A 19,037-nucleotide genomic window follows, 5' to 3' on the forward strand; every position below is an offset into this window, starting at 1 on the left:
TGAAGATAGCATTCATAGATCCCATGATGATATATATAAGATGAGGATGATGAAATAAACATTCCCAAAATTAAGATCAATGTCCTCTCCCACTTACCTATTATTGTACAAGAATACACGCACACGATACGGGTAAGATCCGGCGTGTGAAGAAGAATGTCTCGAAACCTAACACAGATAAGAAATTTAGAATACGTCAATTTTAGAATTAAAAAAAGATGTAAGACATGGTCATGATGTGTTTAATAATGTGAAGAAACTTGTCGATGAGTTTGAGTTTAAACGGAGCTCTTTTAGACTACAGGTGGATCATACAGGTGGGTAGAGGATCCACCTGTGCAAACTGCCTAGGCAGACATCACCCAGACACAAACCAGCGGGTTTGGTACTCGCTGATCCTACCCACCGGTAGGACCATAGGGCTAACCCAAAACTGATGGGTGCTATCAACTGGTCTTGGTACCCGTCGATAGGTCCCCGAAGCCCAGGTAAGACCCGTGGGTTGTACCGACAGGTTTAGGTACCCACTGGTCTTACTCGCCTGTAGGCTCAAAAGCCCATGTAAGACTGGGGGGTCACACTTGTGGGTCTGGCTACCCGTCAGTGCTACCCACCATTGTTCAGTGGGTTTTGCAGAACTTCTTTTCTTCTTCATCCCACCTCTTGGGAATTCAATAGGGTTGTTTCAACCTCATGTCTCACATATTTTTTGCTTCATCCACTTGATTATACCATAGGTCTAAGTCCAATCAAGGTTTTTGGGAACAAAATCATACATTGGCTCAAGAAACCCCAAAAACTTAGGATCCTCTTTCCCAATTCAAAATGTCACCACAATACCTTCAAATCTTGGTTTCTTTTCTTAAACCTTTAAAGAAATCACATAAGATTTCTATTAACCCTTTGATTTGACCATACATAAGAGGGTTTCATCATATTCCAAGGGTTTATAGCATTACTTACCTCAATACGTTGATCTCAAGGCACCGATCACTATTCCGATGATGAAGAGACAAGATACGGCCTCGGAAATCAAGGGAGAACACTTTTTCCCTCTTCTTTACTCCTCTCACCAAACTCTTGCTGAAATCATAAATGGGAGAGAGAGAGAGAGAGAGAGAGAGAGAGAGAGAGAGATAAATGCTATTTATTCATTGGATTGTAAGTATCTACTAAGGTTTGTTTGGTTTTGTCCTTTTATAGACCAAAACACATTAAATTGCGATACCCGGCGAAATAGATGGCCTTATTGGGCCCGCGTGACTTCATTAACACGGGAAACCCGAAATACGCGTGCTCACCCAAGTTCAACTTGCTAGGGCCCACATTTCCCCTATATGTGGGTCACACTGGGGGGTTCACACCCACCAGTGACCACCCACCAGTTGGCCAAAACAAGACCAAATCTTACTGTATTTTGGTGAGAAATGGGTTCTTAGCGCGTATCTCACTCCCACCATCTGTCGTGGACCAAGTTCTCATCATCCAACAAGATATCATACATTTTTATTCGTACATGGCTTTATGATACGTGCAAGGGCACGGCTTAGGTTTGCGAATCACTTTGGGTACTGACTCAATCTTATTTGACCACCCCGCATTTGACGTCACCCTTGCTGTTATACACCATAGGGCACCCGATTCAATCCTTTTCGATCGGACCTTACATGACCAACCGAACCAACTGGTCAATAAGCCAGGCTTAGGGAGCAGGTCTCTATAGAAGGTATGAACGAGAGCTGTAGTATGCATGTTGCAAACAACAGCACATGATTGTGTGTACAATAGCATATGGCCTCTTGCACAACAAAACATGGCCAAGAACACAACATCATATAGTCCATGCATTAGAGGTTCAAAGGGGCCATAGACCCTTGGGCGTAGGCCATGAGGACAAGGCTATGGTATCATGATGTTGCAACATAAGACCAAGGGCAATATGTAGCAATGAGTGTCACTGCAACCATCCGAGGTTGGCTTGCTAGGAAGATAAGCCATATGCTACAATAAGAATGACAATGGGATATACCACATATATAGCAGCCATAACCCAACATCCAACCGTAACTAGCTTGTAGCACACCCAACGCATGCGCAAGGAGGGATCGAAGGCAACATATGGTGCACTTGACCTTTAACACGAAAAAATTGTTAAGTATTTGGGTGCTTGTAAGATATTCACTGTTTTGTCTCAGTAAAGGGGGCCAAACCATAGCTCTCAGTGAATAGGTTTATTTGTCAAGGGCTAATCAATAATTAACTAAAAGTTGGAGGACTAAGAATTTAATCTCAAGTTGTAGAGGGGTTTAGCTAGAATTAAAAAAGAGTTGAGAAGATGTCAGATCAATGGCGTAGGAAGAATTCGTGCGTCCAAGATGCTCTATCGATGGATTATGAAGAAGCACACTGACTAAGGCAAGGGGGATTCCTTTGGTCGGCTTGTAGTTGGTGCAGTGCAAATATGTCGTCGTGTGCGGCACTATAGGCTAGTGTAAGAAAAATCTAGTGTGGCATGTATAAAAAATGCAACAAAGATTTTGATTGATGTAATCTTGTGCTTCATGCTCCCGTTTTGATCCAAATTGCACAGCATTCGCTGGTTGTGCTCTCAATATGACTCAATGATCTAGATCAAACAGCCAAAAACCTAACCCACCCACCTTTTGTAGAAGGTCGAATGGTTGGGAGTCGGTCTGTGTGGGAAGACCCACCATAGGCTGAAACGCGGCCTAATATATTATCTCATGCCACGTGGTTCCATCATGAGATCTGCATCTAACGAAGGAGATGTGTCGTATCGTCAGTCGACCCCTGACATAAATTAATAGGTAGGTCAAACCCATGTTTCAAGAGGCCGATCTGATGGCTCTTGTGCATGCCATGATCCTGTGTTGTGCGGGTGGACCATAGAACCCCCCAAAGATTCCCTTTCTTTGTTTCTGATTACCTTAGACAAATATGAACATAAATTACTAATTAAGAGTCCGATTGGCTTGGTTCAAATTGTAGTTTTCTCAGAATTTTGTGCTTTGCATGACCAGAAGTTGAGAGAGCTTTAGAGTACCCTCGAGCCCAATGGAGGCTTGTGCAAGGGTGGTGAAGTATTGAAATCTTCCAACCACCCATATGGACATTCTTGAAGCGTAATTAAAGAATGAAGAATGTGTGGTGAGCTCCATTGAAGAAGTGAGTAGGTTTAAAGAGCGGGAGGAAGGAAAGAAGGAAGGAAGGAAAGAAGAGGGGAGGAAGGAAGGAGATTCCCCCCCCCTACTGGTAGAGCATCTCAAATGAACCTACATTGTCCTTTCAGAGCAGCTCTAAGGTAGTAGAGACTGAGATAGAGCATGGTTGTGAGAATTCTTAAACATCTGGTTTTTTCAATGATTTCCTATATGTATGTATATGCTAGAAATATGGGTATATTTTATTGACCTATTCTAGCCTGTGCGACATTGTAGGGCATCATTGTAAGCCTCTTAGTTCTATGCTAGAAAAATCTGAGTGTGGCTACTATCTGTTATAAGTGCAACTAAAGTATTGTATTGAGTAAATACAAAGCCCCAATGGAATTGCTTTGTGGATGTAGGCAATTTTTCGAACTATGTTATATGTTATGTTGTAGATGTGCCTTTGTGGATCGTACTTATATATTGCATATGGATTGTTTCATTTGTAGGATGGGTGTGTACACCGGTAGACCTTACCATAAAATTATATGCATGCTTGTGGTTGAGAGGCTAGGTGCATCACATGTTTGTGTGTATATTGGGATGTGAACTGTAAGTAGTGAATGGGAGCGTGTTAATAGTGAAGGCTTACATCACTTTCAGTGGGAGTGTGGTTGTGAAGAGTTGTAGGAAAACAGTACTGAGTGACAATGGTTTAAGACACCATAATTGGTCTCGATCCTAATAGGCCTGTTCTGGATAGAAACACCCTGGTTGTCATTAAAATATCATTTTTTTCTCATATTACTCTTCGTAGTTAATTGATCCAACGATACAGTATCAACCAAGAATAGAGATCAAATAGGGCCAATCTGATATGATTCCCCAAAGTACATAAGAGGGGATATTTTTGCAAATTATGTGCTGCATAACAAGGACATCAAGAGGTGAGCTAGAAAGTGAACATTGAGGAAAATGTGTTTGGAGTCCACTGATTCACCCCTCCTAGTGCCCATCCTTGATCAACAATATAAATGGAAAAGATAGCATACGTTACCAGGGTGCCCAATATGTGTAACCCTCTCTCCCTCCCCTTTTGAAAATGACTCGCACGCCCCTTGTACATCACCCCATTGTTTGAGCAGCTAACTACTAAGCAGCATGCCCAACCACCCTATTTTGTGTTGCTCTCTCTCCCTCCCCTTTGGAAATGATCACATTCCTAGGTGTTAAGACCTAGTCCGAACTGAAAAAAATTAAACTGAAAATAATATGTTTCAAGCTGGGGTTTTGTGAGATCGGAACCAAGTGGACCACACCGAAATCGATAAGACACAAAGTTGAACTTAAAAAACCGTACCAAAATGGATATAACTTGATAAGAAATTGATACCAACCCAAAATTCATAAGAAATCACATTTTTTTTTTTTCATACTTTTGAATATATGTACATGATAAGCTGTAATCAAATAGAGACCAAACTGATTAGAGAAACCGATAAGAAACCAAAATCGATGCACCCTTATTGGTTCATGTTTTGTTTTCATCATTCTCACATCGTAACCAAACCAAAATTGAGCCAAAGCTGATCTAAACCAAACGATTGACACCCTTATCCATGTCTCTTACATTAAGCCGCTAGCTCCAAAAAGCTAGCAGCATGCCCAATCCCTTTCCCTATATATATGGGGATAATGTTTTTCATGGGAGAGCTAACCTCCACCATCATTTGTCTCTCTCCTGTCCCATTTCATATGACCTATATGGGCAGCAGAGAGATTGTCAGGGGTGTTGGTGGAGGCTGCGCTCCTCCATAGAGAAAACTCATCCATCTATATGGGGAAAGTGTGCGGCCTACACCTACACTATTTGTGTCTATATACCTCCTCCCCAATAAGGGATAAATATGCTATTAGAAATGCAGGAGAGAGATAGACATTCTACCAAAAAAATAAGAAAGATGAGAGATATAGACACAAAGGGGCAAATATATATAGACCCACTCTTGGACATAAAACATTTCCCCATATGTATGCGAAAAAAAAGCTTGCTAAGGATGATACGCCTAACCCAACACACATGTCTATACTTCCCCATATATAAGGAACCTTTTCGTCAATTCTCTCGAATTGCACTAGTTTAAATGCTGAAATTAGCCTCGAATACTTTCTCTATTGCATAATTATTTACCAGGAAAAGATTCCTAAAAGACTGTATAACCTTTTACATAAGCGCAAGGACTAATGAGAGTAGTATTAAAAACATCAAAAAAAGTAAGATTTTCATCATACATGAGGGTCAAAGTAGCCATTTTCCCTTATCTTTTACATTAAAAAGGAAAAGATTTTACACCTATTATAGACTCTAGGGGTGTGGACTCGTCGTCGGAATCGACACGGAAAGCCGTCGACTTTCTGTCACCACCGGACGCGTTTCTTTTTCTTTTTCTGTTTCTGTTTCTGTTCACTCAACATGATACCACTCATCTCTCTATCTCTCTCTCTCATATTTCAATAACTCGATCGACCGTTATTACAAGCGGCACCGTTAACCCCAACCTTACGTCGCAGCCGACAGTCAAACGGAGCCTTTGGACCTAAAGAGAGCACAGGGAACCCTAATTAATTGACAGGTGTCTAAGATCATATCCCTCATTAATTCCATCTCGACAGCTAAGATCCGTCATAACTGATAAGATAGTCGATATCTTCGTATCCAAATTATCGCGTTATATTGTTAGCCAATTCTATAGATTCGGGAATTTCGATCATAACTGCCTAATCTAACGGCGAACTTGATAGGTCCAATCTCCGTCAGAGATTCGGTCCAGAGTCTTCATCGGATGCCACGTTGTATGATCTCACTGGTTGATTCTTTTTAAAACGTGTGAGTAAGACGTGGAAATTGTGTAGGACCCGGTAGCTTCACTGGCATTATCAAACCATAGGCGATAGGTTCGCGAGGGGAGATCGCTAACCATGGTTAGGGAGAGTGGAGAGATGATCGAGTGGTGTACGGCTTCTCTGTCTTTCTTATTCCGTGCGTTTATACTATATACAGCACCGACGCTGTGGAAATAAGAGTCGATCGTCTTCTCTCTCTTTTCTCAGAGGATCTGAAACCGACTCTCCGGTGGATTTTCGCCGGATCTGGTCGGAAACTTACTGCAAATCCATCGAACCCAAGTTGCCAGTGGTGGTTTCTGTTTGGAGATCATAGGTACCTCTTTGTCTGGTTCTTTCTCTCAGTTTCTTCGTCGACGGACGGTTGTAATTTTAGGTTCGGTTTCGCGTCCAAGATCGAAACGAGGATTGGTTTCGTGAGGGAATGTATGAAGAATGCTTAGCATTTTAGAGGTCCTAAGTGAGTAAAGGATAACTGTTGAGTTATTCTTTTATTTTTTTTGTTATCGTTTGTTGGAAAGAAGTTGGATTCAGTAGGGAAGTGTAGGGGTAGGATTCTTGTTCTCTCTTTCCTTTCACCTTTTCCTATCGTTCCACAGTATAGAATTCTTTGGGTAGGGTGATTCGTATGGTCTGGGATTTTGCTTTGTTTTTGCGTCTAGGATTTGAGCATTTTTGTGAGATAAGATTTGAGAGGAAAGGAGTTGAGCTGCAGAGAATAGCGATTTGAAGGGAGTTTTAAACTTAATTAAAGAGTGTTTGAGGGTTTTCGATCATTTTTTCAATAATGCATTGATAGAAATCGAAGAAGTTTCTGCAGTTTCGAGGCGATTCGGCTTATGTTTATTTATAGGAGTTTGAGAATCGTCGTCTTGTTTTGTGAGAAGAGTGGCAGCTATTAACAGTAGATTGATCAATTTTTCACCTACTCAGTAGTTGCTTTCGTCTTTATTTAAGACATTTAGTCATTTAGATCACACATCGGCGAAGGGGTGATCGGCCGAATCGAATCTGCAGTTTCTTCTTCTTTTTGCTTAAAGACGACATTGTTGTCTTCCACCTACCCTTTCGTCGATTACGATATTTGTGCTGGATACGGCAGTGGAAGTCATATCGCAATAGAGAGGTTTCTAATGGATTAGGAGGGCTGAGTTCAAGCTTCTATATGGGGTTGAAGAATTGTGAAGATCGATTTCACGATGTGCAGATTTGAGGAATCTGAGAACAAATCGGATTACGGGGTGGAGAAGAAGGAGGAAGGGAGACGGTGGCAGATGGGCTTCAAGTATCTAGGAGAGAGTAAAGTTGAGAAAACGAAGAGTTCTGTGATGCCTCGTTCGTGCATGAAGCTATGGATGATCCGGGCGACCACTACATTATTGCTCTGGACTTGCGTTGTTCAGTTGACGGCACTGGGGGAAATGTGGGGGCCGAGGGTTTTGAAGGGTTGGCCGTCTTGCTTTACCCCGGGTTCTCGTTTGGCCGCAGAAATATCTTCAGCTCCTGCAAAAATTTTATTGCCGCCCAAAAGTGAGTTCTTACTTTCCACTTCCCACTTAATCTTCTTCTTCTTCTTTTACTACTTATCAATGATCCTTTGATGTCCACAAGGATCAGCATTTTGAAATTTAGGTAAAACAGATCTTCAGTATTCTTGATGAAATCTCGCATACGCATCCTTTAGATACTATGATAAGGATTTCACAAATTTTCATTGAAATCCTCATGTCCACAAGGATCACCATCTTGAAATTTTGCGTTGGTGTCTTCTATTTATTATTTTATAATCGATAGATTTGGTAATTTCTCTGGTTCTTTTGAGTTTTATTTTTCTCAAATTTTAATTCTCCCTAATATGGCAACTTAGCCATGTGAGTATTGGCGATTTCTTCTTTGTTTTTTCCTTCCCCTCCCTTGAAATACAGTTGGGAGGTTGTTTCGTTCTGTCTTCTTATGTACTGCGATTGTTCACAGGATCCGAACTTAATCACTCTTTCCTCTGAAGGAATCATGAATAGGACGTCTGCCTTTTTCTCTTTTGTGAATTATGGTTTTATATTATTGAATTGGCCTATGGTTATTTCCATTTGTATTGTTCGGTCTGTCTATGAAAACATTTGTGTACGTACTTATTTTTCATCTGAAAGAAATTTTAATCTTGTATTTGACTGGTAGGACTTGTGTGGTCTTTATCGATCCTTTGTTTGGTCCATCATTTATGTTTATTCTCTAGTTTTTTCCCCTCTCGATTGGGGTTCACAAATTTTTCAGTTAATCTGATAGTTGGTAACTGCGGCAGGGTTTTACAAGAACAATGGTTATCTGATGGTTTCATGCAATGGAGGACTTAATCAGATGCGGTCAGCGGTGAGTACTATTTGTGGCACAATTATCATGCTTGGGCACTGCATGGTGAGACTACCTCTTATTTGTATATCTTGAATTTTGTATGCAGATATGTGACATGGTTGCAATTGCAAGATATTTGAATGTTACACTTATTGTGCCTGAGTTGGATAAAGCCTCCTTCTGGAATGATCCCAGGTCAGTTGACCATCTTCATTCTCTACTTTAAAGTTCTTGAACGCTTTGAGCCTTGGATATCTTTCAAAGTACAAATGAAGTTTTCACCCTCAATGATTGAATTACTGAATTTTTATGATGTTCAACATATTAACAGCATCCATCGTTTTATTCTGCAGTGAATTCCAGGACATATTTGATGTGGATCATTTCATTACATCCTTGAGAGGTGAGGTTCGGATTTTGAAAGAACTTCCGCCTAGGCTTAAGAGAAGAGTGGAGCTAGGAAGGGTACACTCAATGCCACCCATTAGTTGGTCTAACATTTCATACTATCTGTATCAGGTTTGTCTGCTCTGCTGTCTCCCTCATATCCTCAACACTTCAACTAGATGCTTTATGCATTTGTTTTTTGTTGGAAGATGTAACTAATGCTCTTAGTTGTTTGTCAACAGATTCTTCCTCTGATACAGAAGTACAAGGTTTTGCATTTAAACAAAACTGATTCTCGACTTGCTAATAATGGTCTACCAATAGATATTCAGAAGTTGCGTTGCCGAGTAAATTTCAATGCTTTGCGATTCACTCCTCAGATAGAGGAATTGGGTAGAAGAGTTATAAGGCTTCTGAGGCAAAGGGGTGCTTTCTTAGTCCTACATCTACGATATGAAATGGATATGCTAGCTTTCTCTGGATGTACTCAGGGTTGCAACGATGATGAGGTAGAAGAGTTGACAAGAATGAGGTAAGCCTTTTTCTTTAGCTTTGCAAACCAATTGTCAGGTTAAAGCTATATCTAGTATCCTTCTGAAACCTTTGGCCCTTGTCAGATATGCTTATCCTTGGTGGAAAGAAAAAGTGATAAACTCTGACCTGAAAAGGAAAGATGGTTTGTGCCCTCTTACTCCCGAGGAAACTGGTCTTATACTGAGGGCATTGGATGTTGATCGAGATATTCAGATTTATATTGCTGCTGGAGAAATATATGGTGGAGAAAGGAGGATGGCAAGTCTCAGGGCAGCATATCCAAATTTGGTCAGTAGTGGAAGCTAAGCAATTCCTTCACGTTAATGTTTGAATGTCTCCTGAGTCCAAGTTGTTACAGCTAGTTAAGTTTTGAATCACAGGTCAGGAAAGAGACGTTGTTGGAATCTTCGGATCTTAGGTTTTTTCAGAACCACTCCTCTCAAATGGCTGCATTGGACTATCTGGTTTCTCTTCAAAGTGATATCTTTGTTCCTACTTACGATGGAAATATGGCAAAAGTTGTTGAAGGCCATCGCAGGTACTGTGCTACTCGTCTTTTAATTGACACCTCCGGGTACTAGTATTCCCACTACTTTGAACATATTACTACATCTCTTCTTTCCTTATATTAGTGAAAAGCCTTCCTTCCTAACATAATGGATCTTCACAGAATGGTGATTATTTAATACTTTGACATCTAAGGTTCCTTGGTTTGTGTAATCAAGGGGTAGCCAAAGCATTAACTTTCTTCTCAGCATGGGGATTCTTTAATATCTTTGACATTTAATGTTCCTCAATTTGCGTAATCAAGGTGGTAGCCAAATCATTCACTTTTTTCGGTTGAGGGTAAAATCATTTTGAAGATTTAACTTTTATTTGATTTACTAGTGATTGCATTTGATTCAGGGTGTTGGGGGGTGGGGGATTGGTGGAGGAGTTTGAGTGATGTTGTAAATAAATCAACCTCAATGCTGAAGCCAACCAACATAATAACCTAACCTTAAGTTGGACTAGGTTTGAATGATAAATAACATGCAGTATCAGTATTATTGATTTTTTTCTTCACATCCAGTATTGCTTTCTTACCATGACCTAATGGTCTTTATTGATATTGGTGAGCAAATATATGTCATTCCCTAAGCACAAACTTGGATTGGATTGTTGAAACCTTGCCCTGAGCCCCATTGAGACCTTGAGTTGTGGTGTGATCCCCCTGGTTAAATAATGTTAGAGGTCTAACATCAAATGTAACTTTGGGCCTTGACCTGTCCCAAGTCCAACCTATTTTGGGAGACTGCTATAACTACTTCGGGAGTTGGCCATTGTGCCTTTTGTTTTGAAATTGCGAATCTTCTTTGATGATTTAAGAAGTTCTTCTTTCAGCTTATTGCATTAGAAATAAATCATGATGTCCGGATGACATTTGTTATTTTCTGTACTTTTCAGATTCTTGGGGTTCAAGAAGACAATTCTATTGGACAGGAAGCTTTTAGTTGATTTGATAGACCAATACAATGATGGATTACTGGGGTGGGAGAAATTCTCTTCTTTAGTGAAAGAAGTTCATTTAAATCGAATGGGGAACCCAACTAAAAGAGTTGTGATTCCTGATAGACCCAAAGAAGAGGATTATTTCTATGCGAATCCAGAAGAGTGTTTTCAAAGTGTTGAACCATTGGATAGCATTTGATCTTTACCTTGAGCAGGAGATTGTCACATTCAATTGTCATCCCCGCCTTTCTGGCCATTCTTTCAAGATTAATGATTCAGTTCCTTGTGCGAGAGAGGTATAAAAGTGGAGATGGTTTATCATTCATGGAAGCACGAAAGATAATGTAGGGGGCAATAGGTGCTTCGATGAAGTTCTTTACAGAAGCAGCTGCTTGATATTTATATATATATATATATATATATATTTCATATTCACAAATAATACAATTCTTGTATAGACATCACCCTTCCATTGCAGGGTAATAGCCAGATCAGCTGCAGTGTACAACAAATGGCTGAACTTTTTAGTGAGACTCGGGGGATCCATTCAAGCTCAGCCAATCTTCCTTTACGGCTTGTATTCTTTTTGGACTTAAAAGTCGTTGCAGGTTCTTGTTTTCATCTCATTCTGAATTTTCTCAGTTTGGTGATGGCTGAATTTTTTGCACCAGAGGGATTATGAAAGTTGTACATGCTTTGATACTCTTGGCAATAGAGGGAATGATACTGTTTCAACGATGAATTGTGGTCTAGTGAGTAGTCCCTTCTAATTATTAAAATGGTGTGGAAGAAGTCATGCTAATACAGGGTGGTGTATGGTTGAGAGAACCACAATAAAGCTAGAATTCTTTTGTGAAACTGATCCACTCAAACCCAAATGAGATTTAGAGAGGAATCTACTATTCTCAAATGTGATCAACGATGGTCCGTGGAATGGAGAAACTGCCAGAGACTTGTGTTCATCTACGGTAGCACTTGATACATCTTCTCATGGCCTTTTAAGTCCTTAAATTCTCCATATGTATTCTCCATCCATTATTACCTGCTTCAAAATCCAAATAGTCGGTCTGTTCTCAGCCACTAATCACTCCCACTTCCCACTCCCACGCATTGACGTTTGGATGCAGCACTAAATATTTGAATATTAATAAACAAGTGTCTTGGTCACACACGCAAATCAGCCTCATAAGTATACCCAAAAAATCCTTTGTTTTTCTTAGGGCCGTTTGATAATGTTTCAAGAAACACGTTATGTGTCAAAAAATGATAGAAATGGAATAAAAAATGTTTGATAAAACTGTTTTGTTTTACTTGTTTTCAGAAATAGAAATCGAAATTTTTTACCTATTTATGGTTTAAGAAACGACCCAAGCGAAACTAGTTTTTCACCGTTTCAAGAAACGACTTGTGGCCATTCTTTTCGTTGGTTAGGGGCCGTTTGATAACACTTCTATTCTTGGAGAGTGTTCTTTTACAGAAGTGTTCTTTTTCGATTCCATGCTGTGAAGACACTCTGGCGGAAGAGAAACAGCGTTTGGTAAAACTATTTCAGAAATGTCCTTAGAACAGGAAAAGAACAGAAACAACGTTTGACAAACACTTCTATTCCTTAAAGGACAATAATGAAAATTCACTTTTGAACAATGAAATCAATAATTACAAACATGCTATTATGGTCAAATTTAACTTAAATAAGGAAATAATTTGTTTATGAAATTATCTTTTAAAATACTATTACTTGAAGGAAATAATAAAATATAAGCATAAAGAGTTTCTACATTTATCTTAATAAAAAAACAAAAGTCTACTATTCAAGTTTATAGGAATTACAAAATAAAAATCATAGTTGCAAATCAGGGGTAACCCTTATCTACTGCCATCTGATTTGTAATTTGTATCCTTAGCTCATTCATCTGTCTTCCTTGTACACGTTGACTGGCCTGATGAATTGTAGTAGAAGTACCAGCAACATCACCATCTTCTTGTTCTCCGTGAACATTGACTACCCTGACTATTTCTTCATTAGGATCATAGTAGTCATCTTCCCCAAATTGTTGAAAAAGTGCATCTACTATTTGTTTAGATTTGATATAGTTATGAAGTCCACAACAAGCTATCACAATATAACTTTGGTAATTAAGTGAGAATTGAGGCATGCTTTATTAAAATAGGGAATCTTGATTTTAAAATCCCGAAACAACGCTCAATATGATTCCTTAAAGAAGAATGTCTATAATTAAACAATTCCTTAGTACTTCTGGGTTGTCTTCTTCCTCCATTATAATATGGTATATGATATCTCTCTCCTTTGAATGGTGTCAAATATCCATTCCTACTCTCATATCCTAAGTCTACAACGCAATACTTCCCTACAATATGATAAAGCAAGATATTAAAAGCATACACAATAATCATTTGCATACATGATAATTTGGGAATTGATATACCTTGGGGAGGATGAGGAAATTGCAAGGTAGGATCCTATAGGGCTCTATTGAATACACGACAATCATTTGCACTGCTTTTCCAACCCGCATATACAAAAGTGAATTTCATGTCAAACGAGCAGGCACACATCACATTTTGGGTTGTTATCCCCTTCCGTCCTCGATATGGGATCTGTTTTCCCTTGAGAACTATAGCAGTAACATGTGTACCATCTATGGCACCAATGCAATCCTAATTAAAATAATAAAAAAAAAAAACCAAAAACACTATTATGTGAAACAAACAACGATCATAAGTTAAAAATTGATGTAAACTTATTAGAAAGAAAATTTTCATTTTACCTTAAAATATGGCCACCATTTGTTGTTTGCAATTATTTCCATAGGAATCTCATCAAACGATGGGGCTTTGATATACTCCTTAGAAAGCTTAAGCACTCCTTGCAATACTTTGCCAAAGTAATAGCTGACAGTCTGTCCTGAATGTTGGAATCTCTCCTCAACTGCTCTATTAGTAGGACCTACACCTATTATTCTGAACATGAACATTGCCAATTGCTCATCTACCCTAATTTTTCAACTGTCTTGTAACCAACCACAACAGCGGTTTGCATGCCCATGCAACACCTCATGTACCCATGCTGCCCCTGTGAATGCACTATCCCTGCGTGGTTCTCTAGTGTATAAATCGCTGGAATAATGATATTGTACTATCAACAATGTTGCGAGAATCAATTCTTCTCCATCGTCGTCAGTAGAGGAGATTATTGGAGTATTATTGATATTTGCCATAACTGATTCAATATAAATTTTAAACTTGTTAGTATCATACAAATGTTTATCCCTAATAAATGTACCAAAAGATCTATAAAACCATAATCATCCAACATGCATAATTATCAGATGATGTAATAAGTATTTAAAACAAAAGACATCCAACAGAATTTTTGCTACAATAATAGTAAAATTTAACTAGCATATTTAGAAAAGTAGCATAAAGTGTAAATATCCATATTACACTTTTACATCAAGTGTACCTAACAAAATATATCGATCCTACTACAAAAGGTCTTAAATGTATTTCATTACAATCATCCATATTAAAAAAAAAATGTTAGATTATCATCCATCAATCTAACACATCAAAAGCCAATTGTTTCGTTTCATCCTTGAGAGTAATGAATAATTCTCTCCATTCCCGATCCACCAATATCCTCTTGCACGCCTTAATATGCAACTCTCTTGGGATATCATTCATGGTTTCCAATAATCTAACACAAGTAGAAGTGCTGAAATCTGTGGTATTTGGAGTGAGACCCATTGGAGTTGAGCTAGGGGTTGTAGTATTCTTGTTTGCTACTGATTCAACTAGGGTATGTATGGCACGTTCAATACTAGTTGTCTTACTCTTCTTCCTATATCCTGTAGTGTCCTATCAAGTCTTCTATTGACTCTAGGACGATCAGTTCCTAGATCTTGGCTTTCATAATAACCTGTTGGCAAGGTATTAGCCAATGGAGTAGTTGGAATTACATCTACATCTGCATCCACATCATCATCAACACCTCTTGATTCCTCTTCAAACCTGAAATCAGATTCATTCCCGAATCCTCCTCTCCCACTAGCATATGAATCCCCAAAAATTATACATAGTTCAGGCCAATGTCGTAGCCCATTCCTCCTAAACTTTGACCAATTAGGATTTGCCTGAAAATTTTACAAACTAACTATTAGATAAAATTACACCCAAGATTAAAAAATCATATAAAAATACAGTATACCTTGATTTATACATCTCAAACACTCTCATCTTCAACTGTACAGGTCCTCGTCATAGAATTCCAACCAAAACCTGTAGTATCCAGTAGTTTCTTGAAAGCGCTGTAATCGAATCGCATTTTATTCATCTTATTCCTTAATTGAACCATCGTAAATGGCCGATTAGTTTTTTCCTCAAGCCCTTTCTTGATATTGTTCCATCCACCTTTATTGAAAGTGCTGGAACTCTTGTTACCAACTTTCACTTGTTCAACCATTAATTTCAGGAGATAATCTTGTTCTCTTTGAGTCCATTTTGCTGCCTCGTTATTAGCTCTCGAAGTAGATGCCATTACTCTAAAAATAGAAACACATCTCGTTTGAGCCTAAAAATAGAAATACATGCCTTTGCTTACTCCTACCATATTATTCATTTCTCTCTCTCTCTCTCTCTCTCTCTCTCTCTCTCTCTTTGAAAATATGTTGACATTTTCTTATAGACAAACATATATTTAAAAAAATCCCCATCATACTGCCATTGAACAAAAAACAACTCATATTCCCTAAAGACATATCAAGTAGAGTTAAAATTTACAAGTAACTATGAGACCTAGCCACAGAACTTGCTTCAAAGTTAAAAAGAAGGCATGTTTAACTGAGAATTCTTGAATAGAAGAAAGTGTGTGCAATACATGCTAAAGCATAAAATCTGATGATTCCAAACAAAGAAAGAAAGAAACGAGAATTTTCTGGTATTTGTTTACATCAAGCTCAAGAACTTTAAATTGATCTTCATTGCTGCCCATCAAAATATAATACTCTAATCCTAATAAAAGCCCTCTTCCAGCTCCAAAATATCAATCTCATTAAGCACTGAAATTTACACAACCAACCTTCATCCAAACCACCCTTGCTAATTGCAACTTTACACTCTCAAAACCCTAAAGCTTTCAAGAAAATCAACACCATCAACACAGCACAACTTAAACAGTAAACATTCAACGAAAGTAACCCTCTTAGTCAAACCATAATTCAACCTTACAAGTTTTAGTTAGTAAGTACTGTAACACATTTACTTGGCAAAGGCAAAGAAAGAGGAGTTGAGAGAGAAGATTTTTCTTCCTTGCCACAATAATATAAATGGACAATCTTTCTTGATGATAAAATTTAACAGATAAATAAATAAGAATCTTAAGTTGGGCATCAGAACTACATTTTATCCCCAACTAATTATAAAGAACCAAATAGGAAGAACACATTGTGAAAAAAAATAAGTTGAATAGAATTTTATCTAGAAAGCAAATGTCTCATCTGTACTTATGACCCCATTAGTTGCATAAAATCACTGTATGATTTCTTTTCTTGATTCATACCTTGATCGAAGATGAGAATGATGAAATATGCTCAAATGGGTATTTTTCAGAAACCCATCACGATCAAAGTAAGTAACTACGAAACTTGAACAGTCAAGAACAGAGATCACCATAACCAGAAAGAAATAAAAAATTTACCAAACACATTTTCAGACTTACAAAAATCGCAATATTAGAGCAAGAAAATCTCCCAAATCACTGCAATTTACAGATGTCCCAAAATCCAAGCAAGAAACGAGAGTGAAATAAGAAACCCATATCAAGAAAAGAAGAAATGCTCAAAGATTTTAGCTCTATTAATTACTTGGAATATAAAGATGAAAAAATTAATCTTCTCTTCAAGCAACAAACCAGAGCATCAATGGTTGAAAACCCAGAAAGAAAAAAAAAGCAAATCCCCACCTTTTTTTTTTATTTGGGGTTGAACAAGATAGCAGGAAGAAAGAACGACATAGCGAGAGAGCGAGAGAGTGAGAAAACGAGAGAGAGAGAGAGAGAGAGAGAGAGAGAGAGAGAGAGAGAGAGAGAGAGAGAGAGAGAGAGAGAGAGAGCCTGTTGTAGGGAAGCGGCGACCCTTTTCTGGCTTCTTGCAAGGGAAGCAGCGGATTTGGGGATCTTTGATCAGGAATTGTTGGAAAAACAGTAAAGGGGTTTGTGAGGTTTTGGAGGGTTTTTGTTCTTTTAAGTTAGTAGAAGAATAGACAAAGTAACTTTTTTGTATTCTTGCAATGTACTCTTTAGTCATTCTTTTTCATTGGTTCATTCCGCAAAAATACAAAAATGAACCGGACGTGCCAAACATATATCTGTTCTATTTGCATTCCCGCAGAATAGAAGAACAACATAAACATTCTCCCAGAGTGTTATCAAACGGCCCCTTACTATCAACTTCCAGAAACATGATTATCAAACACCTTCAATTATGTTTCTGTTTCTAGAAATGGAAATTTATGTTTCTACTGTTTCTTGAAATAGAAATGGCAGAAACGTCATCAAACAGGCCCTTAGTCTTGCACTTCTTTGTTTATCCCCTGTGGAAGACGACATGTGGACTACTTTAAGTGAATGGCCAAGATGTGTTGTTGGTTGAAATTCTGGTGAAATCGTGGAATACTAGTGAACTGGTCCGTTCGAAGAACCAAACCGGACCAGGTGCTGTAGTGCATTAGGTTATTCAAACTCCCGCTTGACTCCCATTCTCACATGACACTCTCTCTCTCTCTCTCTCACCCCTCTCTCTCTCTCTCACACCTCTCTCTACTAAACGAAGAACCAGAATACTCGCATGAAGTATTCACCTTTGATTCAACAACTACAAACTCCCATTCTCGCACGACACACTCTCTCTCTCTCTCTCACCCAGGCCGATCAGATCAGATGGTGGGTTTTTTACATCATAGGGTAAGATAACAAGTTAACTTGTCATTTAAAAAATACCAACAGTGACACGTCTTCACTTGATGCTTGTGAGCTAACGGAATAGATTTAAGAGTCATTATTTTTTCAAAACAGGGTATGCAAGTATATTTGAGAATTTAGGGTGGTATCTCATTTAAGGTTTGAAAATAGGGGTGGTACAAGATAATTTTCCTTTTAAGTATATATAGGGACATGGATCGTTACAACTTCAGAGTAGTTTTCAACAAATGAAGGGGATTGTGCACAAATTGTCCAGACTCCAGTAGAGGAAGGGCTTTAATGAGGAGAGAGAGAGAGAGAGAGAGAGAGAGAGAGAGAGAGAGAGTTTGGTCCATAGGTGAAATGTGAGAGTACATATGAAGAAATTTGTATAACAGTGTGGTAGATAAATTTATGGACGAAAGAACCTTGCCAGTCAGGCGCAGAAAACACCAATGCGTAGGGTCAATGGGAGATATGTTGAAACGTGCACTGGACGAAAGTGGGCATTGGAATGGTCTTAGTTCCTGAATATTTAGGCAATAAAAAGAAAAAGAAGAAAAAAACAGACATTGAGATAGTTATGAAATCCATTGAGTTTCTATTACTTGACTGGACAACCCAAAATTCAATTATTTCAACTATTGCTTCTCTATGGTGCCAGTTTTTGCTTTATTGAATTTGCTTTATTAATAGGCTCACGATTCGACTTTGATTGTTATGAACTGATACCAGAACAAGTAGACAAGAGATCTCATTTTAACAACATAAAGATAACAACGAAAATGGCCCCCTCTTTAGTGAGATTATATGAGCAAATGCCTGCCAAAATATGTTATTGCTATGGGAGCCTGGACTATTACGGGAGGATATATATGGGCGAGAGAACCTTACTGATTAGGCATAGGAAACACCAGTGCACACCCTATCAAACATTAGTGTACTTCCTACCGGTCAGGCGTAGGAAACACCAATGCACAAGGTCAATGGGAGAGCACGCAGGAGCATCTCTAGCACACACACAGGAGTGGGGGTAGTGCAGTCATTTCACACTTGTTGTATTTGAGTGCTTCCTATGCACTTCTTTTTTTCATTTTTTTCTTACTTTTACTTATTGGGTCCATGTAGCAGACCCCATTAAGTTGGGCTAATGTTATGGTGGTTGTGGTCGTTGTTGTTCTCTCTCTCGTATATGTATTGTTGAAGGAAGATTTCTTACAAGGCCAAAA

The 19,037-nt window shown here is 38.6% G+C and overlaps 2 protein-coding genes across 2 annotated transcripts; one reads left to right on the plus strand and one right to left on the minus strand.

The window, feature by feature from the left end:
* Positions 1–6,141: 6,141 nt before the first annotated feature.
* On the plus strand, positions 6,142–11,574 carry LOC122070698 (rhamnogalacturonan I rhamnosyltransferase 1-like). The gene is made up of 8 exons (XM_042634913.1): positions 6,142–7,601; positions 8,371–8,438; positions 8,527–8,615; positions 8,774–8,939; positions 9,050–9,339; positions 9,425–9,629; positions 9,722–9,879; positions 10,788–11,574. Exons 1-8 carry the CDS (start codon positions 7,271–7,273, stop codon positions 11,029–11,031), a joined length of 1,551 nt encoding a protein of 516 aa, XP_042490847.1. The 5' UTR covers positions 6,142–7,270; the 3' UTR covers positions 11,032–11,574.
* A 3,073-nt stretch (positions 11,575–14,647) lies between these two features.
* On the minus strand, positions 14,648–15,390 carry LOC122070689 (uncharacterized protein At2g29880-like). Its single transcript, XM_042634891.1, has 2 exons — positions 15,082–15,390; positions 14,648–14,986 (listed from the first exon to the last, which is right to left on the minus strand). The coding sequence occupies exons 1-2, from the start codon at positions 15,388–15,390 to the stop codon at positions 14,648–14,650; spliced, it is 648 nt and encodes a 215-aa protein (XP_042490825.1).
* Between the last annotated feature and the right edge of the window lie 3,647 nt (positions 15,391–19,037).

Source organism: Macadamia integrifolia, unplaced genomic scaffold, assembly GCF_013358625.1.
Source record: "Macadamia integrifolia cultivar HAES 741 unplaced genomic scaffold, SCU_Mint_v3 scaffold976, whole genome shotgun sequence".
NCBI classification, from domain to species: domain Eukaryota; kingdom Viridiplantae; phylum Streptophyta; class Magnoliopsida; order Proteales; family Proteaceae; genus Macadamia; species Macadamia integrifolia.

Excerpts from the sequence above, each read along its gene's own strand:
- LOC122070698 (XM_042634913.1), top strand. The coding sequence starts at position 7,271 with ATGTGCAGATTTGAGGAATCTGAGAACAAATCGGATTACGGGGTGGAG. Across the intron at positions 8,616-8,773 it reads TCCTTCTGGAATGATCCCAG|TGAATTCCAGGACATATTTG; the intron begins GTCAGTTGACCA and ends TTTATTCTGCAG. Across the intron at positions 9,340-9,424 it reads GAAGAGTTGACAAGAATGAG|ATATGCTTATCCTTGGTGGA; the intron begins GTAAGCCTTTTT and ends GGCCCTTGTCAG.
- LOC122070689 (XM_042634891.1), bottom strand. The coding sequence starts at position 15,390 with ATGGCATCTACTTCGAGAGCTAATAACGAGGCAGCAAAATGGACTCAA. Across the intron at positions 14,987-15,081 it reads GTACAGTTGAAGATGAGAGT|GCAAATCCTAATTGGTCAAA; the intron begins GTTTGAGATGTA and ends TAAAATTTTCAG.